Genomic DNA, 26,845 nt, shown 5'->3' with positions numbered 1-26,845 from the left:
AGATGGTAAAATGATCAGAATAGAGTGACGCTAGGATAGCAAATTTACAAACGAGAAGAAATTGCAATTGTTTCAGTCTCTTGCTAACATGATTGCATTCCAAACATATGTACACTGCCAATCGGCGAAAAACCTCAATGAGAGAATGAGGCTGGTAAACACCCTCCTAATCTGTTAGGCAGGTTAGAATCATGCTAAAACGACCATCAGACCAACCTAAACGAACTGCCATGAGTGAACAGGCTAGTTCTCATCGTCCGACTCAAACGGCTGAAGCCGCCTGACCGACTCCAGAACACCGGGGAGGCGAGAGCCAGGACCGGCGGTGCCCAAGATCGACTTCACCTTGGGCACGCTCATCGAGTGCAGCGGCGTGTTCCGGTTCACCTCCTTCAGCACCGACCTGACAGCAGCTCTCGCAGATGCATGGACCGCCGCCGCAGCAGCGGCGGGCGTCTGCCTGGCTGGGGACCTGGCGGTGCCGCTGGGGCCTGCCTCGGAATCGGCGGCGGCCTTGCCCTTCCCTTTCCCAGCTTCGTACTTCTGCATGTCGTAGAGGAGCTCCTTCTGGAGCTGCTTGTCAGCCACCAGGATCTCCTCGATCTCGTTCTTGTAGTCCTTGAGCAGGGCGCGCAGGCACTCCATCAGGCACCCCGTCAGCGGGCTGTTCTTGCTCTCTAGCAGCCGCTTCAGCTCGATGAAGATGGGGACTGCGATCTGGATCAGGTTCTTCTTCGCAACCTGGGTCACCGCCCTCCCTTTCGCCGCAAGGAGCGCGCTGGCTGTTCCTCCTCCGCCTTCCCCACCTTCGTCGTCCATCTCTGTATTCTCTGCACAGATGTTGGGGTGGATGCGCATCTCCTTGCAAGCCAGTATTTGCAGAGCATCCTGTTGAGAAAAACTAAATCATCACAACAGTGGAAAAGCATCAACAAATATAAAGCTATCCAGTCCTCGCAATTATTTATTTAACACACTAAGTTTGAACTATAAGAATGAGTCTAAAACTCAGGATGCATGTGCACATTGGAGGTCTGTCAAGTGGCAAGTAACCATGCTAGAAGTTGGATATCCAAGATACTTTCTTGGTTCAAATTGACAGGAAATTTATGGGAAGCTATCGATTCCCTACCTGAAGTACAGCCCTTCCACCAGCATCATCAACACTGAGCAAGCCATCACAAACAGCTGCCAAGATCTCAGCACATAATTTGGCTGATGTGGCTAAAAGGTGCTCTGGTGCCATTTGTTTAAGCAAAGAGGCATAAATGTGCATTCGTTTTGACCTCGACCTTTCGTCAGTACCACTGCAACAAATGAGCATGACAAAATTCAGCTCGGGATGAAACATCATTCATGCCAGGAGAGTTTAACTTGGTTTACCGAATTGCGAAAAGGGCAGGTCGTCTATCTGAACTTCCCTGAGACTCGCTATATGCACCGTGTCCAGTGCAATCATTTAGGACATATATAGCTTCAATAAAACTATTATACGCAAGGAGTGGTGCTTTAGCTGCAAAGTTTACGTAGATGTTAGGCAGTGACTTCAAACGAGAAAAGGTTAGTACAAATAGTAAATACCTTTTAAGATGTTCCCAAAAAGGTAGTCAGCCAAATGCCTTATCTTCTCTGACTCATCAACTAAACATGGAAGAAACCGAAGGAAGAGAATCCCTCTCCACTTTACGTAGTCCCTCTGGATAAAACAATAGTCTCAATAACAATGACGCAATATTTAGATCAAAACATTGAAGGAGTGATTAGCACCTGCAGCAATTTGGAGAGTAGAATAAAAGTTTGTCTTCGTACTACTTCACAGGGGTCACGCAGTGATTTTGTTATTTTTGACATATAACTGCAGAAACATCATAAAAGGAAGCTCGGTTAAAGTTCACATGTGCAAGCAAGACTTGAAATATTTTGAGAAATAAACATATGAAATATCTTCTTCATTCATCTGTGAAAGGTAGCTGATAAGATAATGTTGACAAAAACTCATTTACCATTGATGGACAGTATTACATCATTAACCTTGATCCCTTTTCAGAATACCATCTGACAAGAAATCAACTTTCTTTGGAGAAACATACACGATGGGAGTTACACAAATTAGTATATGATCTTTCATTGAGACCATTAACTAAGAGAATGGCCATAATAACAAAACAGAGGGAAACAAATAAGCCATGTTTCATTCACTAAAGAGTCGTCAGAATCAGCAAATTGTCTGAACTCTGAACATTGCAAGGGTGGAAAGACTTCAAATTATGATATTTTGTAAAGTATGACTGTCTAAGCAATCTTCATTTTTATTGAGAGAGAAAGTGAGTTTAAAAAAAACACATATTCTGATATACAGGAATTTGTATCTGCTTGCAAGAAACAGAAATAAATTCTGGAAGGATAGTGAATAGTGATATCAGTATCAGTGGTTATATAAATAAGAAAAATAAGCTCACCAGTCAACCAATGCAGTATAACGGACATAGAAGTCAGCCATTGCAACCATGATATTATTCCGAAGGGTAGCCATATCACTCCTTTCAAGCTCCTGATTCATAGAAGCAACATTGACTATCTATCCGTTAAGAGTAGTCATAAGACAAGCACAGGATACACACCTGAACAAAAATTGGAATATATCGCTTGGCCACTTTGTCATCTACAAGGCATATTTTTGCCAATGTATCCCACGATTGTATATATAATGATGGAGCTAACTCTTTGAAAGATATGGTCCCACCAACAAGATTGTTTGGCCTCGACTCAGAGTTTCCAGAAGTTATGATTGTGTGCAGCAAAGGAGTTATGTCTTTCACATTGGCAGTGGGGCAAGCTAGGATCAGCGATCCAACAGTGAATACAGCAATAACTGCTTCTGATGTTGACTTTGATGTGGATGCCTGTTTCTTTCCCTTGCGTTTGCTACTCATAGGAGTAACGAAACTGTGACCCCTGGCTGATTCTGATATCTCTTTTAAGTATTGCTCAAGGATGTCAACAGCACTACGAATAAGTTGCTGCGCCCACTTCAGGATCAGTGTATCACCCTCCTTTGCTGTTTTCGCTTTCCTTTTACATAAAGTTTTCAGTGATTTTACATGGGCATCAACCTGTTTATGTATGCATAAAAAGTATGGTCAAGATGTGGACATGAATTTGTAGACATTTACACAACGCTACAGAAAAATATATATCAAGGAAAAAGATTATATGAATGTATGATGAACGTTGATGCAGAACTATGGCCTATGGGGAGAAAAAAGGGGATAATCAATGATCAAAACAGCAAAGATTATAATAATCTTGTATTCTTGTCACTAGATTCCAACAGGTAACAAACAGCAGAAATATATTGTGATTGCAGTGAGGTTTCAGCTAAGCTAGAAGGATCTCCATTCCAGAAAATATTGCTGATTATTATAATATTCACTGGCAAGCACAATGGATCTAAAGTTATGCCTTTTATAACTATGAAATGCTTATCTACATTTAGGACCATACCAAATGTCATAATTTACCAAAAAAATTTCAGAACAGTACATGTTGCCAAGTTCCAACAGATTGGGCAACAAGATTAGGGCACACTGCATAAAGCCTAGTAGATTTAATCCTTTTTTCATATGGCGGAATAAGTGAGATATGGTATTGTCAAAGCATAATGCCATGCTAGTTCAAAATTTAACTTTAGCATAAGCAAATTAATTGGTACTAGTCAGTATTGTTTTGGATCGACTAACTGATTACCTCACTCAGGTTCATATCAAAATTCTCAATCCTTGTGAGCAAGCTGTGTGCCAATTCTGCTGCAGGTTCCACAGGTAGCTCCATGGAGACATTTGAAATAGTTTGCAAGAGTGATACACGATTAACTGCCCATAGTGCAGAGTTTGGTTCCACTTGAGAACAAGCTTTACCTCTGTCATCTTGTCCAACATTATCAAGGAGTTTCCAGTGGTGGGACAGGAACTTCCAGTTAACCGATTTTGGTGCAAAGGATGAGACCTCAGAAAGAAGCCACCAAGACCCTATAGGTGCAGTCCAATTCTCAATTGGCATACGATTTCTCAACCACAAGGATTCAGAAATTGTTATGATGTTCTGCAGTGAATTAGCAAGCAGTGGTTTCAGCTTCTTCTTCTTCCCAAGGCTTGCACATATCTTCTTTATGCATGGAGCAACCTCTCCATCACAAATGTTTTCCAGCAAATCCAGTGTCCCTTCAGGAAAAGCTTTCTCCAAGGAGATGGTATCATCATCCAGGTTCAAATTGGAAGCTTGGCAGATCCTGTTAAGCACTAGTTCGAGAAAGAGGTTTTCACATTCCTCCTGGATGCTTGTCTCACTATCAATCACCAGTGGAGGCACAGCCTGAAGCCACTCTTTCATCACTTTCTCATCAGGAAATTTCCTAAACACCTCCGAGATGGCAGCAAGAGCAGCTTTGCGGATGCTGACTAATGGATCAGAGCATGCAGAACCCATTGCACAAAGTAGAGACTCATCAATGGGTCTCCCAATCAAACCAATCGCCTTTGTGATGAGCACAAGCGCAGCCTTCCTCACAGCAGCCTTATCATCAGTGCAGCGTCGTCTCAGCAATTCCCCAAGCCCCATGTCCCCAATCCTCATCACCTCCTGCAACCGATCAACCTCAACACCTCTCTCAGACAAAACATCAAGCGCCTGGGCTGCATTCGTTAACGCCCGAGCTCGAACCCCTCCCACACTATCAGAGCACCTCTCCACCAACATCCGGAGACACTTCAGGCCCCAAGAACCTTCCTCCAGATCACAGTCATCCCCATCAGATGGCAACAGGACCAGTAACATTGCGAGGACCAAATCCACAGCAAGCAGTCGCCCCTTCGCTTTGCCCTTTGACATGGACACCACATACCCAGCAAAACTCTCCCTTTCCTCTGCCCCCAATGCCCGCACCACTTCGACAATTGCTTCCACTGCCAGTGCCCTGGCCTCTGACTTATCCGGCGCCTTCACAGCCAAGTACCTTGGCAGGTACCCCACAGCCTTCCTCACCACATCCTCCCCTTCCTCGGCACCCAAAGGCACCAACTTCGTCACAAGGAACTGCACCGCAGCCACCCGTGTAGCAGATTTCGTCGCAGAGAGCACCACCGGGGCCAGCGCGCGTATCACATCCTGCACCGCCTCAGCGTGGTAGTCGGATCCAAGGACGGCGGCAAGGACATCGAACGCCGCGAGCTCCGCCGCGGTGTCCACGAGTGACCGCCGCGCGTCCGCGTGGTCCCGGAGCGGCAGCCGCCCCGCGGCGTCGGCGAGCAGAGAGAGCGCCCGCGGGAGGAGCGACGGCCCCGCCCGCTGGGTCGGCGGCGGCTGGTGGCGCTGGTTCTTGCGCTTGCGGGGGTTCCCACCGCCGGAACCGGAGCTAGGGTTGGCAGCGCCGGCGGCGGAGGCGGCGGCCTTGCGGATGGCCAGGAGGAGGGAGAGGAACGGGAGCGGGGAGAAGAGCGTGAGGAGCGGGGAGGCCGGGGCGAGGAGGAGGCGGAGGTACGCGACGGCGGCGGGGAGCGGGTGCGCAGAGAGGGAGGCCTCGAGCGGGGGGAGCAGTGAGGACGCCGGGATGCCGGCCGCGGCGAGACGGGGGAAGAGGGACGCGACGGCGGCGGGGGCGGAGGAGAGGAAGGTGATGGAGGGGAGGGACAGGGACGGGGAGGTGGCGAAGGAGGAGGATGCGCGGCGGTGGAGGGCGGCGAGCTCGTTGAGGACGGCGGGGAGGGAGCCGGAGGCGGACGCGGGGGACGCGGAGGCGGAGGCGGAGAAGGGGGAGTCGATGTGGTCGGCGGCGGCGGCGCCGTCGAGGTCGACGTCCATCTCGTCGGCGTCCATGGCAGCCGGCGGCGAGATCGGGGTGGGGGTAGGGACTGAGGAGGCAGGAGAGAGGAGGGAATTTTGAAACTTTGCGGTGGGGGGTGAAATGAAATTTGGGTTGGTAGGTTGCACACGAGGGGTCTATCCTACGTATGTCCAAACGGGCAGCCCAACCTGGCCCAGCACAGGCCCAGCTAGGCCCGGCCAACTTCGTACCGTGCCTGGCCCGGCACTATGCCTCTACCGTGCCGGGCCATGCCAGCCCACGGGCTGCACCAACAGCCCAGGCATGAGCCTACGGACCCATTTCGTGCCGGACCAGCCTGTAAAGCATTGCCGGCTTCAGGCCACCGCAAGGCACGGCGGGCCCTCACGGCCTGCTCCCTGTGCGCCACCACAGCCGCCATCTCCTCCTACTAGACAAGCCGCCTATTCGCGCCACCGCCATCGCCTCCTGCTCGACGAGCCGCCCCCTGCACGCCACCGCTTGCCTGCTCTACGCGCCGCCACCGTCGCCTCCTCCAGGTACTCACCAGTCGCCATTACTTGCTTGCTCGCCGTTGCAGCCGCGGAAGGGAGTGCACCAGCGGCGGAGGGGAGGAGAGGAGAGGCGAAGCGATGCCGACGACGGAGGGAAGAAGAAGGAGGGCAGCGGTGGCGGAAGGGAGGAGAGGTGGAGCGGTGGCGGCGGTGTAGGGGAGGAGGTCTGCTCCGAGCCAAGAGAGAGGCAGGCAGGTGGAGAGGGTGAGAGAGGCAGGTGGCAGCGGGGGAGGGAGGAAACGGCTTGCTACTAGGGTTTAGATTTAGTTTTATATGGGAGCGGAGGGTAATGGGCCCTTAACGGCTAGCTCTTCAAACCAGGTCGGGCTCGTGCCACTCGACGTGCTAAGGTAACAGCCCGGCACGCAATACCGAGCCGGGCCAACACAGGCACAGAGCTTTCCGTGCTGGGCTAGGCTAGGGCTAGGCCAAAAAATCGATCTCCATGTCGGGTAGGCGGGCCGCATGAACATCTAAGTCTACCATTGGAAATTGGAATAGTAGCCGCACCCGCACGAGAAGAAACTATGGATGAAATTTTCATTGGACTATGCGGGAATTTTGGAGTTTCAAAGTCTCATCTAGACTAGAGGACCAAAGTATAAATTCAAATATTTTTAGAAGGACTTATATAATGCAAAAAATGCTAAATCGAGAGGGTTATCTCGAGAGCCCTCTCTATTTAGAAAAACCAAAGTGCACATAGGCAACGCAATGTTGGATTGAGTTTTTCATAAAAGGGAAAGAATAAAGGAGAGATAAAAAAATAGCAAATCTGATAGAGGAAGTAACAATGACGACAGCTTTCGATTCCGACCAATGGCGACGCTCCGGCGCCATTAGGATACGGAATTTGAGGTTCAGGTTGGGGGTAACCAGTAGTTCCGGGGGCAGAAAGAACGCTGAGGGAGGCTGCCGGCTCGGCAGTGAAGGCGAGTTGCGGGCGGGACAGCCGCCCGCCGAGGTTGTGGGAAACAATCGGTGGGTGGTGGTCGCGGCAAGAGCGTTGGTGTTGAGTGCACCACTGGACTAAGATGTCGTTTAGAGGGGGGGTGAGTTGACCAATTCTTCAAACTTCACTCCACTCAGCAGTACTGTCAGGGCCAACCGGTTAGACCAGTTCAAGGCAGTGAGCACACCAAGTGTTGCTCAAGCCCATTGTAACAACCGACCCCTAACCTTTCCCAGTTAGGTTTGATCTCAGCCTTAACCTTAGTCAGCTACTTGGTTGACCGCACCTAAGTGCTCAGTCTTCCGCCAGTCCGACCCCTGGATCCGACCCCTTCCTGCTTCGCTTCTCTCCCGACCCCGGCGAGTTCAACCCGCCATCGGATCCTGCTGATCTTCCTCACCCGTCCGATCTATCCCCCGGTGGACCTGTGAGATCTTTTTCCAGATCCCCCGCGCCAGCCGCACTCGAGTTGCATGGCCGCCTCAGAGTCTTCCTGCCGCGTGGCTCGTCTTCTCCGACGCCATCGCCCAGTTTTGTCTCTGGCAAGCAACAGAGTGGGTTCCCGCGCCCCTTTTCCCCTATGGCAGCGGAAGCCCTCTGCACCCCTTTCTGCAGAGCCTCGCCTCCCGCGCCCATCATCACGATACCAGATCCCGGCCCCGGAGATCGATGTCGCCCGTCTTTTCCGTCCTTTCAGCAACAGTTGCGCCGCCCGGTCGTCGCTACACGACGATTCCCCCACCGCCAACCCCGACCGCGGCCGCAAAAGTTCCTTTCCCCGCTCTGTCAGAAGCCGCCCGACAATCTGTTGTTCCGCGCTCTCCCCCGCGCCCGCGTCTGCCTGTCTTCTCACCTGTGCGCCCTCGATTCTAGCGCCATTTAACCGGTCGCTTCTATCACCTCTTCCGCACGACGACGCCCGCTTTCCGCCAAATCCCAACCACCGGTCTACCAGCGCCTACGCCGCCCTGATGGTATAGCGCAATGATCGCTGGCGTCACCCCCGGAGTTCTGCAGCACCGCCCTGGTTGCTCAATCGCTGCCACGGCAGAGCACTCCATTGCTTCTCCCCGGCCTTCGCGCTGCTCCCCTTCTCTCTCTCCGCGTCGTTTCCGTTCCTCTGCTCCAGCAGCTATAAAAGGAATGCCCCCGTCACCGGAGTTCCCTCCGCCTTTGTTGCCTTTAGCCTTCTCTAGCTCTCTGCTCAAGCTCCTAGCGCCACCCACCCAGTTCTTGAGAAGTTCCTCTCCCAGTTCCTTCTCAGTTCCTCCAAGTCACCCAGCAGCTTGCTCCTTTGTGCTGCGTAGAGCTCTCTTGTGATCCGCAAGAAGCAGCGCCGCCACCGGAGCATTGCCGGTCTTAGCCCTTGCTCGAAGCTTTAGACCTTTCGCCCAAGTCTGCCTCTTCCCGACCCCAAGCTTTCCTTTCAGGAAGAAGGTGAGTTGCCGACCCTAAGTCCGCCTCGCCCGACCCCTCCTATCCGCCCGACCCCAGTTCCGTCTCGCCCGACCCTGTCTGTTCTGCCGACCCTTATCCGCCTCGCCCGAGGGCTTGGCTGTGATCTTTTCTTCAACTCGAGGGTGTATGTGTAAAACTTGGGAACCCTTCAGCGCTTGCGTCTAAGGATCCCAGTTATCACATCCTCTAGTTCAAGGATCAGACCACTAGTTTCCCTTCCTACCCTTACCGGTTGATCATCATCAGCTCTCTTGAACCACCATAACCTCCTGCTCTGTGTCGCAAGTTTCTGGGCTCAGGCGAGCCGGTGTTGCTGTTGAAGTAACCATCTAAGCTAACCCTTGCATTGCATTCGTGTAGAGCTGCACCTCGCCGACGGCTTCTACGAGTTGCACCCGGCGCCCGACGAAGAAGCTGTAGCCGAGTTCCTGCTCGCGGAAGCCGAAGTCGCCCCAGAAGTCGAGCAGCTTCCGTCCCCTTTGCTTGCAGGCAAGCCCCGGTTGCATGAGAATCCTACGTGTTTTGCCAAACTTGCGCATGCCTTCCGTATAGCATGTTTGTGCATTTACGTTTAGGAGTTGTGTGAAACCCTAGATGCACGACCTAGTTAACCCTTGATATGAGCACTAGCCGTTGGACCGAGTAGCTGCATTGCTTAACTAGGAAAACGGTAAAAGTCGAGTGATCTCCTGTCACTCGCGAGTTATAGGAGTTGCATGTTTACTCTCCTGTTACAACTATAAGGACGATGGACGGGGCAGGGTTTGGTAACTTTTTGGTGGTCGGATGGTCGCCCCGTCTGTCTATGAAAACTTGCTAAGGCCCGACAGTGGTGGTGTTCGTGATCAAGTGTTTGAAAGTACTAGCCTCATACTTAGTATGGGATGAGGAAGCCTAGTACCTGATTGAACCTAGACGTGAGCGGTCGCCCCATTGTTATTGGAACGGAGTTTCCCCTGCTGGTTGTCGCACGTGGTGGCAATGTGTGGTCACAGGACGGCAGAGGCCGGTTCTGTGGAACCTTGCACCAAAAGAAATGGGCCCGACACGGGTTAGGGGATTGATGGGGAAGGCCGACACAGGAAGCGACCTCCGGGTGCGCGGATGTCGTGGGGCTAGGTTCACCATGCATGGTTAAAGAACTCGAATCGATTCGTCTGCCTCTCACAGACTGAGATTTCTTGATCGCTATGTCACCCTGAGTAAATGAGGAATCTGATGATGGCAATGTTTGTTGTTATACCTACACATCTTGTTTGGCTCTATGTTTGCTTAGAACAGGTTGCACAACCTAGACTGGTAAATGAACCTAGAACCGAAGCTAAAACTTGAAATTTACGTTACTAGTGCTTTTGGCAAACAAACCCCTCAGCCAAAAAGCTTGCTTGTCTAGAAGGAGGAGTAGTCCTTACTCCGGTCGGTTAAGTCTTGTTGAGCTTAGTAGCTCAGCCTTGTTGTGGCTTCTGTTTTCAGGTGAAGTTGCCGCGTCCGACCCCTTTTTGGTTGGTGCTTGGCCACCCCAGCTCCCGCCAGGCTGGACGGTCGAGTGGGACCCTTCCTCGGACGGTGAGGAGAGGACTCAGTGATGTTCTGGCTGGCCCCGCCCAGACATCCGACCCCGACGAAGTCTTCCGCTAGTGTTTTATCTTTTGTTCTTTGTTATAAAACTCTGATGTAAATTTTTATGGCCGAACCAATTGAGTAAGACCTACTTAACTCAGTGGACTCGTTGTATTCTCTGTAACCGCTCACCTTCGTGTGGGTTTGCTAGACTCGATCCTGTTAAGTGGTTAAATCGGATGAAATCCGACGGCACCCCGTGTTAGCTCGGTTTAAGCAGAAGTGTCGCATGTTAGGCGACTTAACCTTGCTTAATCAAGCTAATCCGAGGTGGTTCCGCCACACCCATCCTCGACTTCTAGCACCAACCAAACTTGGAGAGTGGCTTCTGTAAATAATTTCTAGAACGTTAAAGCAATCCTTGCACCAAGGTAAGAACACCCAAGTAGATTGAAGCGGAAGCACAAGAATTTGCTAGAAATCAACAAGTAAGGCAAACCAAATGAAGACACAATAATTTGTTTATCCAAAGTTCAGATTCACCCCAGTGGATCCTACGTCTCTATTGAGAAGTCTATTGGAGTACGAGTCTCTTTTAACTCCCTTCCAATAAGCTGGGTCTCTTTCAACCACTTTTCTCATCTCCACTAGATGATCTTTTTTCTTGCGGAGGCAAGATCGCATCCCTCACAAACTTGCTGCTCTCACCACATGTTCGGAGCTAGCCGACGACATCTAGCCATTTAGGAGGCACATCTCCAAGAGTAACAAATGCTTCAAAGGCTTTCTCGACGCGAACCACAAGTGCTCAAACTATGGATTGCTCTTCTCAACTCACTAATGCTCACACAAGATCACTCGCTTAACCCAACTCAAAGATTTCTCAAGAATCACTCAAGTCTCACAAAGGCTATTCTTATTTAGGTCAACTAAGAGCATGTTTGGTGTTGTCACCTTTTAATAGTACGGCATACCTATGCTCAAGAATAAATATAAACACTATACCATCCGCTTGAGCTTGTAAGTTTTTATCCATACCATACTTTGATCAATAGTCACTTGAGGGCTCTCAATATTGATATTATCTTGAGTACATCCAACTTGAGCTAGTGACTTAGGATTTTCCATCAAACATGATAAGGTACACTCGAATCCTTAAGTCACTCCATCTTATCAACCATAATAGATTAGGTGCATTGCATTGTTTCCCTCGGTAAGGCTTAGATATGATACTTTGAAACCCTCCGGATACTAGTCATTTCACCTTAGCAATACACACATGGTCTCAAGCTGTCGCTTAACCAAAGCTTGCTTAGTCCCTTGCTCTATACTTCGCTTGATTTCTTCATCTATTCTTGTCACTTTAAGTTTAGCTTTGCTTATAATATCAGCAATAAATTCCCATTTGAAATCCTATTCAAATGCTTGTTCTTGATTGATAATTGAATATCCCATGAATTGCAAGCTTCCGATAAGAAGACCAATATGTAACACATAAGCCCATATCCTTTTATCATAAACACATGAAGTCTTGCCATGTCCATTTGTGAATATCACTATTCTTTTCTTATTGATCCCTTCACTTGTCAATCAAGCTATCACATGATTTGGAAACTAATAAATCAATCATAAAACATATTCCCAAGTTTTACTTCACCCTTACTTGTCATTGATCATACAATTGCATCACGGGATCACATACTTGCTTGTTATCTTTATTATGAGCCATATATTACACATTCAACATACGAGACAATATTGTATCATAAATGTGAAAATAAAACCCTGCTCACAAACTTAAGCCAACAAGTTAGTCCTTTAATCGTTTTGTCATTCAATTCACCAAAAACCACTTAGGGGTCTAGATGCACATTCAGCCACCGGTGGAACTGAGAGGGAGGCACTCTGATTCATGTCGGCCGTGGTCGTGGGGGGCGGCGACGGCGACAATGGTGCTGTTGATGCCGGCTGGGAAGCGGGCCAGGAAGGGGGGGAGACAGGCTCCTTTGATTCGCATCGGCCTGTGGTTGTGGGGCGGCGACGACGGTGCTAGCGGTGCCGAAGCGGGCCAGGAGGTGGGGGCAACGGGGGTTCATGGCAAGATTCATACAGGGGCTCACAGCAAGGACTGGGATACATATAGGAAGAAAATGATAAGATGTGGAGTGGAGCGGAGGGAAAGAGAAGTGAGGGATAAGGGTACCCACGGGTCCCCACCGACTAGTATACTGGTCGGTCCTGATAGGTGGGCCCACCTGACCATGCCGTGTGGACCAAGGCATAAAGACGCGTGGAGCACAAGCTCGGAGCTCGGGCGAATGGATTCTGCCCGGATATCGCGGGATATTTGTTGTAGTCCAACTCATATTGTTTTCCATGTAACAACCGACTAGGATTAGATCCTATCCAATTGTAACCCTAGGTCGTCAACCTATATAAGGCGGCCAGGGACGCCCCCCCCCTCGAGGGTACCTGACATCCAACGACACCTCATGTTAACTCTTTGCACCTGCGATCAGCAATATAATCTACCAGAACACAGGGCGTAGGGTATTACTCTCTAGAGGCCCGAACTTGTCTAAACCTTGTGTCCCTGTGTTACCATTCGAGTTCTTAGTCTTACGATCTTCCCCGCTTACAAATCTACCACCTGAATAACCTCCTGGTAGACTGCCGGCCACTAAATCTGACAAGGAGGAAAGATAAAGTGGGGTCCACACGGGGAAGGTGTTTCCCGTTAGTGTTAAATGGAGAAATGTCACCGCGTAGTGGCCTCCCTTATATAAACGTGACAGCATAGAATGCCAGAAGATAAGATGTTCTTCCAAATAGTACACTAGAATAAACAGTAAACTCACCGTAGAGCCACGTAATATCCTAAAGTGCGTAACTAGTAGAGTCATAAGGTAAAATCTACATGGAGATAGCTCTCAATTTAGCATAACTTAAAAGCCCTCCTGATTTAAAAGAGGAGGGAAAGAAGAGAAAACAGAGAGAAAGAAGTAGATATACTTTAGGTCATATGCGCACCTTCTTTCTCTCTGGTGGCGCCCTCCTTTTCGAAGAGCACCTCATCTTCTCCGAGGAAAATTCTGATTCTGATGAGTAGTTTAGGTTATGGATTAGGTTCTGTGGGGTTAGAATTTTCAGTTTGGGGAAGGGATATATATAGCTATTACATCTAAAGGGATGAGCTAAGGGAGCCTATCGGACGGCGACACTAGGGTGTAGATAGAATAGGGAGGTGGCGGCGGCCATGCCACTCGTCATGGTGGTGGAGGATGGTGGCTAAGCTGTGCTGGTGCCTGATGAAATTGTGCTTTGGCCATATTAGGGATGATGCGGGGTCACGGGGTAGCGAATCGGCTGGTGGTGGCACTACTAGAGCTTGGAGGAGCAGTGGGAGAAGGGGAGATCTAAGGAGGAGGAGGGTGGCCATCATAGGCGTCAAAGACTAGTCACAAGGGGAGGCTGGGAGAACGAGCGCATTGGGGATGAATGACATGAGACGTAGGAAGAGAAGAAATCGCAAAGAAAGGATGAACCTGGATAGGTGCGAGGATGCTCTCATGTTAGTGCTATATGGAGAGCGCTCTCAATTTAGCTATCTCTAAATCAATTGAGCTGGCAAGCTATCTTGCCTACTATGGAGTGGTATCGAGGTGTTTCTTCATTTCATATTTACTTTCCTTGAACGACGACTTTTATATTAAGTGGATTTTTAGAAATAGTCTGTCTGTCTGATTAGGTTATTAAGTCTCAATCATACTTTTAAAACTAGATGTAAGTGGACTTTTTACAAACTTATCTTGTGATCTTGTCTTCCTCTCTTATGGCTCTTTGGTCATGTTATTAAGTCCCAAGCATAAAAGTGATATGTGAAATCTCAACCGGACCTTTTGTAAACCCTATTTGGTCCTCCCCTTGACAGCCCTTTTGGTTACGTTAGGTATTAGGTCCAAGTTCACTAATTTTAAGTTTGACACCGGACCAGTGAATGTAACAGTGATAGGAAATATGCCTTTGAGATAAAAAGTTGTTTTTTAAAAAAATATTGCGACAGAAAGGTGTCACGGAGAACCGGAAAGATAGAGGTCATAGAGCCTGCAACGTGCTTGATGGTTCACCAGTGAATAATGGAGGTTTTTGTTATTTTTTAAAGAAAAGGAGTAAGGTATGAGGAGTTGGTTTGTAATAAGGTGGTATTTTTGTTTTGGGAGAAGGATACTTTGGAATGGCTGATATAAGATCCAAAGCGTTAACAGAATAGAGTAAAAGGCATAACTTTTAAATCATTTCAAGTGTAGGTGGATCATGTCCATTTTATAAGAAAAAAAAACCATTTTGGAGATTTTTGCTCTTTCTTTCCTACTTTTGTCCAGTTTGGAACCCACAAGATTATTTCGTTTGCAATAAATCATAGTTACAATTTCAAAACAACATTGTGGAACATGTTCATGAGTCGCTTGAAAACTTCGTCTCAGTTATCTTGAATCACATATACACAAACTAAAAGAAGCACTTATGCATTTGGTTAAAATCACACTATAATATAAATGTACTTTTATAAAGGTCTACCACGATTTCAAAATCCTTTCAAAACAAGACTCCGGACAAACCCATCCTTCGTTTGCATTTACAAACTTCATACGAGCATATGCTCAGATCTTCTATGAAATCTTACCTATATTAATCTATACAATGCTCAGAACTAACGGCACTTGATCCTTCAAGAAAAAAAAAATACCACACAATTCCAGATCAGATCAATTTTATACAAAATCACACAGGAATCAGAGGACTGAGCTCCAACGAGATGTTCCAGGAATCGACTATAGACAAGATAAACCAAACTATCCATGACCATCAAGTAAAACCAGCTCTCCATGGTAATTAAACCCTGTACCTAATCCAAAATCACAACACTGGCCTCACACGCCCCGCACCCGCTCCGCCGGTACATACAGCCCAGGATAAATAGTACAAAACAGGGCACTAATATACACCTACTGGATGTCTGGATGAGGTCCAGCTTGGGCTTCCGCGCATGCCACTGAGATGTAATTGAATCAACATACAAATGGGAAGAAAAACTGGGGGTATTAAACAAGCAATGGTGATTAGAACAACGATAGCCATAGTTTTGGTTTTGCTTGGTCTGCTTCATGCTTTCCCCCGATCGACTGCAAGCCACTCCAGCTTGGGAGCTTCTTCTCGAGTACCTTGTGCAGGCGCTGATGGGTATGTTCATTCATGTGGCTGGTTAGAAGAGCTCTTCAGAGTTAAATTTGTTCCATGCCTCCTGTTTGATTTAAGTACAGAGGAGAATTATTAAAGTTGGATATGCTAACTACAGAAACACAGAATATCATCTGAGAAATTTCAGAGTTACTATCTGGAAAACCACGGAAATAATACCTCCTAATATTTAGTAAATAAAAATAAAATAAACAGTGCAACGATTTAAGTCACAGTAACCAGCACAGTGCATTAAGATTACCCAACCAGTAGATGTTCTAACTTCCAGGACTAGTTATTTTTTTCATGAACTTCTAAGCTAATATGAAGCAGGCTAACAGGGCATCATGATTAGCATTGATTTGGCTGTAGGCAGAACAGGAGTACACATCAGGTACTTCGCAGGCACCAGATTGTGGTCCGGGCTGACACAAACCATTGTTGCAATAAACATTCTGTTGTACCATGTGCCCCGGATAACATCAGACTATAAAGGCTCAGTACTTTCCATGTATGATTATCGAGTCACCCCATCTTTGTTTCCATGGACCAGTGGACCAGTCACCACCCGCGATTAATAATTATAAATATGAACTGAAAGCAAACAGTAAATGTCAAAAGACAAATTTTCGTGCTCAGCAAAACAGTTGATACCTCTTATCAAGTGCAAGTTTTCTTCACCTCAGAAAAAAACCCTATCAAGTGCACAACTTTTCTTCGCATCGGTTAAAAAAAGAGAACTAGTTTTTAATGTCATTATACCATGGTAAATGGGCTCAAGAAAAACAATGATAAACAACACTATCATATTAGTGTGGAAACAGTAACTGCTGCAAATGTTTCGAGGGTAATACACACCTTAAGGAGATCAAAAACCTTCTCAGCAATATATTTCTGCTGGAGATTTGCACCCTTTTGTTGCACCTTGTCAGGGTGGATACACAATGTTGCTTTTCTGTACACTTTCTTAACAGCAGCAGCAGTGATCAAATCAGTAAGGGATACAGGTTGCCATCCACATTCTGGCCAAAGAACCTGTTCAGAAAGAATACACAAATTAACACAGACAGCCATTGGATATCTCTTATAACTAATTGTGCACAAGAGTCATTCCAAAAAATAAAAGTAGGCCATGCCTAAAGCAATGGCATTGTGCACAATCGCTGTAAGTATTGCTCACAACAAACATTTTAATGGTATTATACATTTCCAGTAGCGAATGTTACTTCTGTCAGTGTTCTATAACATTGCGTGAAACCTGAAGCTAGAAATGCTACCAGTGGATCTGAATGCTTATAAGCAATAGCATAAGCCTCATAGCCAAACATGAACTGGAGGCACGATATGGTGATCATGATGCATACACAATAAGAAATGCACTGAATTTGTAAAATCACAAACAGGATGGAAAAAAGAATCATAGATTACAGTTGGAAAGATCCAAACGTAGATTTCTATCTAAGAAGAATAATGCCCACATAATGAACAGAGAATTGCAAATGCACTGCATCAATCTAGAAGTTTCAACTCACGTATTGTAAAGTTGATAGCAATGCACGCAAATTGCCTTCTTTTCCAGCAGCCCACCGCTTAATCTCAAAGTCCAGTGTTTCGGCAATCCTCTGGAATAATCAGACAACACAATTTGAACGAAGTGAGGAACTAGTCACTAGCAGCCAATAAAGTGCATCTAAGAGGATAAATTAAATGTTTATGATGCAGATTCAGCATTGCAATGCATTTACGAGTTACGGCAAAGTACTTACATGTCTTTCAGCCTGTTCTCTTTGTTGCTGCATGTCACGTTCATTCTTCTCAGCCAAAGCTTTTGCCTGTGAACATAGGAAACTAATAAAAACCAGGCATTGCAATTTGTTAATCCTAAAAATATGCTTAAAACAAAGTGTAACCAGGAACATACAAAGTACCCAAAACCTTATCAACAGCCACATCAGCATTATCAACAACCTAGTCCCAAGCAAGTTGGGCTAGGCACCAGGAACATACAAGTATCCACAGTATAAATTGTAATAGAAGGCTATAGGAGATAACTATTCTAATTATTTGAAAATAAAAACTACATTAAACTTGCAACATTACCGCCCGTTCACGAGTTCTTTGATGCCGTTCCAATCTGGCACGCCTTCTTTCTTCACTCTCCCCATCAATTTCTTGAAATTCATCTGATGATGTAGGAGCTAAAATAACAAATAAATCAAATGCACGATTACTGTCATGTGTCGAGGAACACTGGTATCGCAAGATTATCAGTATCACTACTTCTCGAATGATTAGTACCTCCTCCAAATATTGCAGACAAGTCATCAGCAATATTTGTTGTCGATGATGCCTTTTTCATTGATGCTGAAGTGGAAGTCCCTCTATTTTGCGTTTGAGTATCAAACATAGAATCCTGATATTTCCACAATCAGAAAAACAACAGGAAAATTGAAACGAATACAAATCTGGAATGAACATTTGGTAGAGTAATCACCACTGTTGGAGCCCTTTGCTTCGGAGCACTATTAGCTCGGGCACCCATACCGAAGAATGACTCAAGGTCATCTGGTTTACTCTGTTTTTCTCTTGCAGCTGCAGCCGCAGTGGCGGCAGCCTGTCTTTCCCGAGCTTCAGCAGCCTGCCTTTCCCGAGCCTCAGCAGCAGCCCTTTCCACTGCTGCTCGTTCAGCTCTCTTCCTCGCTTCTTGCTGAGCTCTCTCCACAGCAGCTCTTTCTGCTGCAGCTCTATCCCTGGCTTGACTAGTAGCTTTCTCCTTAGCTTCAGCAGCTGCCCTTTCCTTTGCTTCTGCAGTAGCTCTCTCTGCTCGCTCTTTAGCCTCCACTGCAGCCCTCTCGCGTGCTTCCTGTTGAGCTCTCTGCACAGCAACGCGCTCTGCACGTTGGCGTGCCTCCCTTTCTGCTTTTGCACGAGCTTCAGTAGCTGCTCTTTCCCTTGCCTCCTTTGTAGCCCTCTCCACTGCTTGTCTAGCTCTCTCTCTTTCTCTCTGTCGCTCATGTTCTCTCTCTTCTTCAAGTCTTCTTTGCTCTCTTTCCTTTTCCTCCTTTTGCCTCATCTCTCTCTCTTGTTCTAGTCTTTCCTTTCTCTCTTTGTCCTCACGGTCCTGGGCATACGACCTTGGTTCAGTATCTTGTTCCTGATGTTCTCTATTTCTGAGCTTTGCATCACGTTCTCTCTCTCGTACTTCCTTGGCATGTTTGAACTTTGCCTCAGCTTTATCCATGGCCTCTTTCATAGCAGCTGCAGATGCTGCTGCTGCTGTACTTCTCTCAAATTCTTCCTCATTAAAAGCATGTGCATTCTGAGACCTGCCCATGGCAAAATCTTCTAGTTCATCTACTGAAGAAACACCAGCCTGATTTGATGAACTTCTTTGATGGTCATAGTTTTTCCTAGACCGCCGTAGATTATCACCATCTTTTCTTTTTGATTTTGATCCATGTTTTTGCTTAATTGCAAGAGGTGGTGGTGGTCTTGAAGGTGGTGGGGCACTAGTTGGCTGTGTGAAGAGGGGAATCTCAGAAACTGTAAGCCATATCTCATCTTCAGATTCATCAGATCTAGGTGACTGATCATTTATACCATTCCCACTGTATTTCTCTGAGCCAATGTCAACATGAACATCAGAATATCTGGCAGACTGTGACTTAGGAAAGATATTTTCAAAATCCTCTACAGAAGGTTGTTGGGCAGAGTTCCTTTTGGGGAAACTTTGTACAGGATTTGAGTTTCGGGCTCTGCTCGAGTCATTCCTATCTTTCGAAACATTGTTCACCTCTGAGGTAAACAAAGGTTCTGATTTTGAAGCCTGGTTGAAAGTGCTTGGATCCTCAAACAAGCTGCTGTCAGCGCTAGTACCTTCATGGCTTTTCCCTTGGTATTTTGCAGGTTTAGCCAATTCATCCAAGGGATCTGTGAATGGATGGGCTGATGATGAAGTTGTTTCAAGAACAACAAAGGGGTCACTTGCCATGCTAGCGGCTGGCTTAGATGTTGACATGGAAACCTTCTTTTCTTTTGCACCAACAGTCTCCCTGAAGTTAGGAAAAAGACAGAAGTTAATATGTGAATATGTTTAGAAGCAAGTGGACATGAAAGTGCACAAAAGGGCAATAAACATAGCAAGTTATGAATTCCTCTGTTTTCCGCATGCATAACAATAAATAATCCGTAAGCCTATTACTCCCTAAGCATGTCTGGGACTCAAATGTCAAAACTCATCATAACAAACATATTTGGATACCTGGAGCACTTGAATCCACTGCATTTGCAATATCATTATCATGTTAGGTGACTCTATTCAAGAAAATTTAGATTAGGAAACATGAGCAAAATTGTTTAACAACATATGGGCCATAGATGCACAGCATATCATATCAATCGTCTGTGTACCTTACTAAAGGTGGAAATCTATACAAATCAGCAAATAAACTTCAAAGCAATTACAAGCAAAATACTTCATTATATGAGCCGTATATAGTACAATTCCTTCTAACGTATTAAATTGTCTGAACTTCAATTTAGTATGGTTGTCACCTCCACTGAACATGTATGCAATTTCAACCTTCGAGGAATGTGGGACAGGGCTCAGAATGTATGCTTAAATGCACTTAAATTCAAAGCAAACTAGAAATTTGATTTCATTATATAAGAAAGTATACATTACTCCAGCAATACTGTACACATTGATTGGGCTTTATATCATTATTTAAACCTACTCTATAGTTCAACATTCGAGTGAGCAAGTAGACCTTGTTTCATTTTTAAATCCATAAAAACACACTCCCTCTAGTCACGTAAACTTAAAGTTTCAGACGAGAACAGCAATAAGAAAATAAGCTGGTTTGCTGTCTGAAACGTCGAGTAAACTTGACCGGAGCTAGTGACTTCCTAATTAATCCATCTCAGTAGACACGAAAGTATAAAATTCATCGCACAAATTCAATAGGTCTCCACAAACAATGGGACATTAACTACAATCTCTCAAGTCAATCAACATTATGCCAACCTCTTGACAGTATGATCGTATTCTCAAATCAAATTTGTGCTTGACCTAGCACATGTACTAGAATCAACACAAGAACCTAAATTAAACCTAACACACATTATACGGGTACCAGTAAGGTCCAAGCAACCAACAGCGTAAAAGATCACCTGCGAAGATGCATTGACATCCAGTAATCTAATACGTTATTAATTTGCACAATATGATCAATATTAAATATTACCATAACCAAGGGAAACTGACAGTTGAGTCCAACTTCGTAAGTAGTTTTGAGATAACTTCTGCATCATAGAGCTCTAAGTATATCATAAATGCTTTACTACCTCACCGGTATGGATTACCAGATCAAACCTAGGACACAATAGCAAGCCAGAATCTACTTGACAACAGATCCAATAAATGAGGCAGCACAATTTGTCCAGCTCAACAAAGTTCACATGATCCTGCCGTTACCGAATACCGACAATAGTTTCTGTTGCAGTCGATCGAACTAACAAACCTATGCGCACATGCGCACGTAGATCGTGCATATCGACAATATAACGTCCAACGATCCCATGCACATTGAATTGCATATAAAGCACTCACCTTTGACGCGGCGAGCTTCTCCCGCCAAAGCCTGGGATCAAATCGTCGAACCCGGCGGACGCAGCAGCAGGCTTGGGCTTCCTCTTCTCCTCCACCTCTTCCCTCCCCTGCGACTTCTTCCCAAACCCACCAAGCAGGTCATCGAAAGCCGGAGGCGGCGCGTGGCTCTGGGTGCCCCCGAACACGTCTTCGTACCGCGCCGAGGAGCTCTTAACCCCAGGGACCCCGTCGAAGATGTCGTCATCGTAGACCGGCTTGTCGTACACCGGCATGGACGAGTGCTTCGGCTTGGGCGGCGGGGGCGCGGCGGAGGAGGGCTCCTTGTAGGAGTCGAAGATGGAGTCGAATGAGGGCGATGGCGATGGGGCGGGCTTGGTCGTCGGCGGCGGCGGGGCGGACGCCGCGGGCCCAAAGAGGTCGTCGTACGAGGGCGCGGAGGGGGCGGCGGACGCCGAGGCGGATCTGGCGCTGCCGGTCCAGGCGGATCCGGAGGGCCCCGAGGATCGGGCCGCTGACATGGGCGCGGCCTTCCCCTGCGGGCGGAGGCCGAAGTCGCGGGCCAGCAGGCCCTGGAAGTCGTCCATGCCGGGCCGGCGGCAGGCGGATCGGCGGATCTGGCGCTCGAGCGCGCGACCGCGGGGACCCTCCACCGCCCGCCGATCGGCGCGTGGGGAGCGGGGGTGGGAGAGCGAGGCGGCGAGACTGGGCGGATCTGGGCAGCCGCGCGGAGTCGAGGTGGGGGGTACGGGGTGCGAGGTGGCGATCGGAGAAATGGGAGCGGCGGCGGTGAGGGTAGCCGGGGACGCAGCGCCGCCGGAGATGTCACCGGCGATGGAGGAGAGGTTGAGAGAGGAGGAAGAGGAGGTGGTGTCTCTCTCTCTCTCTTCTCTCTGTCACGCGGGAGTCTGGCGAGCGGGCCCGGGGGGAGCGGGAGGATATCATATCATCGCTGCGCGTGGGGCCTGCGTCCTGCGGGCCCCGGAGAAAAGTGAGAGGAGTCGTCACGAGGAAGCGGGACAAAACCAGCCGGCATCACTGACATGTGGGTGCGCAACGTGGTGGGTCCCTGTGTCTGGGTCCGGTGCAGGGGCTTCCGCGACCGCGTCGGTGGCGGCTGCGCGCGCTCGCTCGCTCGTCTCCGTCGTCGGCGATACGCGCGCGCCTTCGCGGGCGAGGCCTGGTGGGACCAGGGGCGAACGGGGCAGCCGCGTGGCAAGCGCGGACAGCAATGCTTCTCTATTCTTTGATTGATTATATACAGAGCCGCTTTCGGAGGGGCGAACGGGGCACGTGGCTACGCGCCGTTGGTCAAAACGGGTGTTCCCTGTTCGTGCCGCGGCGGGGAGGCTCGTAGAGTGGCGGTCGAAGCGGAGTCTGCCCCGGTCCCACGCCCCCGACGTGTCTTCCCACGTGCGCCGAACCATTCTGAAGACGCAAGCACATGGTTCGCTTCGCTACAATGAAAGCGGAAACTACGAATACGTAAACGCTGAGGTGAAGCGGGATGGACGCTGCGCTTAAGAGAGGGCGCCTTGTGCCGTGCGGGTCGTTGTTAGCTTCTCCCAATCCAAAAATCCGCGTGCTCTGCTTGGAAGTGGAAGCGATGGAGACCATGGGCGTGCTCGCGAGGACGGCGGCGCCGCTCGCTGGGGCCGGCCGCCGGCACTCCGGAGCGGTGCGGCCGTCGGCGTCCCTCTCCTTCGCCGCCGCCGCTGCTACCAGGTCCCGCGGCCGGCTCGGGGTGGGGGTGTGCGCGCGGAGCGGGAGGTCGGCCGGGGCGCGTCGCGCCGTCCCGCGCGGCATCGTCGCGTCCGCGGTTCGTTACCCCCTGCATCCTTCGTTGGATTCTGTTACATGCATTTGCTGGGGTTGGTCGGAATATGGCGAAGAGACGATTTTCGATTTTTCATTTTTTTTCCCTTTTGCGTTGGAGGATTTGGGCCTGCTGTGAGAGTAATCTAGCAAGTTTAAAGTTCTAGCGACTGAGCTCAATTCTGGAGGGGGGAAATTGGAAATGGTAAAGGAAACGATAGTCTAATTCATAATTCTCTCTATCTGTTGATTGCAAGCCTAGTGGGTGGGTTTTGCAGGACAGCAGAACTGGAGAAAATGCACCGCGAAATGTGCCAATTTTGTTTATTTCACCTACTCTAGCCTGAAATTTTGGTGTCCTTTCGTTATGCTCTGCCATTACTGTGGCAGGAAGAATATTGGAGTGGAATTAATCTTTTTGTCTTCCTGTCCGCAGTCAATGCTGACAACATCCTACATTGTGTTAATTATCAAGGAGCACTCAACTTTTTCTTTGGATGGATACATAGTCACAGCGCGTCTTCCCTTTTGATTTTACTAATATAACTTTCAAGTGGATTCGTTATCTGTGTTATGTTCTCCCTGTTTCCGTTCAAAGTTTGACCTTGCTTTTTTCTAGTGAATGTACCTGTGGAGTCACTGCAGGACTGCTGAAATTGTCCAACCATGTGTTGGAAAATTGCAGTACTTTTACATTCAGGCCTTGTTTGGATAGTAGTGCAACGAATGGGATTGAGTCTAATGAAATTGTCCAACCATGTGTTGGAAAATTGCAGTACTTTTACATTCAGGCCTTGTTTGGATAGTAGTGCAATGAAGGGGATTGAGTCTAAAATGAACTAATTTCCCCTCAAATCCCTCCTGTTCCACTTCAATCCACTGCTATCCAAACAAGGCCTCAGTGGATGCAACTTTTCTCTGACTACCTTTTTGTCAACTAAAACATGATATCAGCTTTCTAACTTCTCTGGTTATACACGTCTTAGGCATGCAATGTGGAATAAAAAATTGTGTTGAAATTATTTAATTGGCATTTTTAGCAGATCTTCAATAGCCAGATGCAACTGAATTATTTTTGAAAGATTTATACATAATCTAGTCCTTCCACAATTTCCATCGGCACATAAGAACATCATTTTTCTCTCAGAAATCCCATGTACATGTGTCTAGATAAATATCACTTAGTAATATCATCCATTGAGCCCCTGAAAATCCAGGTACAGATAATCACTAATTCACGTGGGGGAGCTAATTAAGTTGAACTCTAGCTAGAAAGATACCCATAGAAGCAAACTTAGTGAACATGCTTCGTTTCACACAAACATAACCCTATGCCACAGTCGTTGCCATAATTGTTGTTTGCTAGCAGTTTTATCATGAACCTGCCAAATATTTAATTTCTTCAGTTATCCGGATTGCATACTGTGCTGTGGATCAAAGAAGTTTAGACTCATGCAATGTCAGAAAATTTCAATTATGTCAATATCCCTTGACCTCAATCAAGAGGACTTGAGAACCCTACATTCATCTAGCCTCTTATAAAAATGAAATCTTTTTTTGACAAGAAATCTATCTGTAGGAGGTTGAGCAAAGCTACATTATGATAAAACCTGATGGTGTTCAGCGTGGCCTGGTACGCCTTATTTTTTCCTACTTTTCCCAATTGTTTCATTCATCTTTCTTTCAAGTTTGATATCTGATCTTGTGTATATAGGTTGGGGAGATCATTTCTCGCTTTGAGAAGAAAGGCTTTTTGTTGAAGGGCTTAAAGCTTTTCCAGTGCTCCACTGACTTGGCGCAGGTTTGCTTCTCAAAATGTACCAAACTTGGTAAAGTAATGTCATTCTTGCAAAGTCAGTCATCGAAGGAATAAGTCTTTATTTGCATTTGTATCCATTTTTTGATTACTTGAAAATGGTCAAATTATCATCTTTTATGGTCGAATGTGCCTTCCAATGCCCGCATTAAAACTTATGTGCTTATGATCCTTATGTTTATCCTTTCTGCATATAAATACTGCTCAATTTATATTCTGCTATTCATCTTGTTATTCTCTCATTGACTGCTAGAAAGATTTATTGGTTCAACCATCTCATTCTTACTTCAATTATTTATGTCACTGAAAGACTTATTGTCTCAACTATCTCGTTCTTACATAAAAAAATCTACTTATTTTAGTGACTGTGCCTTTTTTGTCCTTGTGTTCTTTTTGGTACTAATCATTGATAAATACATTATTCACATTTTTCTTCTGCGTTAACTTCACATATTCATCTTTTTCTTGACAATTGTGGAAACATCAAAGAAATCTGGTTTACCTTTCTTTATGTTGAATGAACTAGCTGTTAATGTTGTTTATACACTGTCTTATTTGTCATTCCTTTTCTCTCAGGAACATTACCAGGATTTGAAGGATAAACCTTTCTTTCCCACTTTGATCGATTACATAACTTCTGGCCCTGTTGTTTGCATGGTATATATTTTCGTTATGAACTAGACATACCTGCAGCTTTATGTTTTGACCAGAAACATTCACAGCTACAATTTTTGTTACTCTGTCCTGTAAGGCCTGGGAGGGTGTTGGTGTTGTTGCATCAGCTCGCAAATTAATTGGAGCTACTAATCCCCTTCAAGCTGAACCAGGAACCATAAGAGGTGATCTTGCAGTTCAAACAGGAAGGTCAGCGCCCACCCTCTTACATGTATTTATGTTCCTATATGTGATTATGTACCATGGCCCCCTGATATTTAGTTGTCATGTACCTCCATTTTACCAATATATCAAATAAATTATGATGGAATGTATGTTTCAGGAATGTTGTCCATGGAAGTGATAGTCCTGATAATGGCAAGCGTGAAATCGGTAAGTGCAGCAGTAATTGAGTATGGTTCTATGTTGCTGGTTAGGTGATTTTCTGAGTCAGTAATCATTTTAAACAATTGAGAAGCTATATGGAATGGTAAACTAATTTTATTTTTAAACGGTGAGAATTTAAGGACTGGAGCTGTTAATGTGGCAATGACTGAATTGTCTTGAGACAAATGGTGTCATGTACCTAGTGATATGGCGTGCCTATTGGCTTGGTCCTAAATTTGTTTATGCCTGCTAGCTGTTATAACTGATAATATTAGATGACAAGCCAAAGTTACTCTCTTGTTTGCAGCTCTGTGGTTCAAAGAAGGCGAGCTCTGCCAATGGGAATCAGTTCAAACACCTTGGCTTATAGAGTAATCTCTGCTGATGGCTGTGAGAACTGTATTAAATGTGTGTTTTGTTCAACTTTATTCATGGGTCCATGTATGAGTTTAGTCCGGCTTAGTGGTTTTGCGTTATCAAGTCCGCATGTATTAATTGAGTAGCTCATCAGGTCCGCATTCTCAGTATCTAGTACCCTTTTACCGGGATGTTCTTTTTGTAATATCGAGCTTCTGAAACCTTTCATCAGTTGTTCTAGAGAAACTTCTCACATTCGCATGTAACATCTTGCACTAAATACAGGCAACAAAGTTCCAAGCCTTTTGTTGGCATTGGTTGTATTTCAGATGTTGAGCATGAAGCAGAATCGAAACTAGTCTGCCTTTTGTTGTGGGGAAAGTGAAATGGTTGAATCAACAAGCCAGTACATGCATGTGTTTGCATGTTACGCTATGGAAATTGGGAGTTCCATCATGGTTCTTCACTTTTTTTTGAACGCCTCTCATCTCATCCTGGTACAGCTGTTCATACGCACGCACGTCCACTCAACACACGAACACACTACCCATGTACAAACAAACCTGCAATCACTGGAATCCTCTGACTCCGTAGTGATGGGCGCGTT

At 46.7% G+C, this 26,845-nt stretch overlaps 3 protein-coding genes across 3 annotated transcripts; 1 reads left to right on the top strand and 2 right to left on the bottom strand.

Moving 5' to 3' along the window:
- On the bottom strand, positions 1 to 5,949 carry LOC101754847 (condensin-2 complex subunit D3). Its single transcript, XM_004962755.3, has 8 exons — positions 3,748 to 5,949; positions 2,622 to 3,113; positions 2,460 to 2,551; positions 1,768 to 1,855; positions 1,582 to 1,696; positions 1,384 to 1,513; positions 1,133 to 1,307; positions 1 to 888 (listed from the first exon to the last, which is right to left on the bottom strand). Exons 1-8 carry the CDS (start codon positions 5,869 to 5,871, stop codon positions 244 to 246), a joined length of 3,861 nt encoding a protein of 1,286 aa, XP_004962812.1. The 5' UTR covers positions 5,872 to 5,949; the 3' UTR covers positions 1 to 243.
- Positions 5,950 to 14,911: 8,962 nt separating this feature from the next.
- On the bottom strand, positions 14,912 to 22,125 carry LOC101755248 (auxilin-related protein 1). The gene is made up of 8 exons (XM_004962756.4): positions 21,213 to 22,125; positions 18,096 to 19,653; positions 17,900 to 18,014; positions 17,702 to 17,799; positions 17,368 to 17,433; positions 17,134 to 17,223; positions 16,460 to 16,636; positions 14,912 to 15,665 (listed from the first exon to the last, which is right to left on the bottom strand). Exons 1-8 carry the CDS (start codon positions 21,794 to 21,796, stop codon positions 15,627 to 15,629), a joined length of 2,727 nt encoding a protein of 908 aa, XP_004962813.1. The 5' UTR covers positions 21,797 to 22,125; the 3' UTR covers positions 14,912 to 15,626.
- Positions 22,126 to 22,759: 634 nt separating this feature from the next.
- Positions 22,760 to 26,566, top strand: LOC101755658 (nucleoside diphosphate kinase 2, chloroplastic). The gene is made up of 7 exons (XM_004962757.4): positions 22,760 to 23,028; positions 24,604 to 24,657; positions 24,739 to 24,825; positions 25,417 to 25,497; positions 25,592 to 25,704; positions 25,838 to 25,887; positions 26,189 to 26,566. Exons 1-7 carry the CDS (start codon positions 22,816 to 22,818, stop codon positions 26,254 to 26,256), a joined length of 666 nt encoding a protein of 221 aa, XP_004962814.1. The 5' UTR covers positions 22,760 to 22,815; the 3' UTR covers positions 26,257 to 26,566.
- The last annotated feature ends 279 nt before the right edge of the window (positions 26,567 to 26,845 follow it).

Source organism: Setaria italica, chromosome III (genome assembly GCF_000263155.2).
Source record: "Setaria italica strain Yugu1 chromosome III, Setaria_italica_v2.0, whole genome shotgun sequence".
In the NCBI taxonomy this organism is placed as follows: domain Eukaryota; kingdom Viridiplantae; phylum Streptophyta; class Magnoliopsida; order Poales; family Poaceae; genus Setaria; species Setaria italica.
The sequence above is the reverse complement of the archived record's forward strand: the minus strand, read 5'-3'. Positions and strand labels throughout refer to the sequence as shown.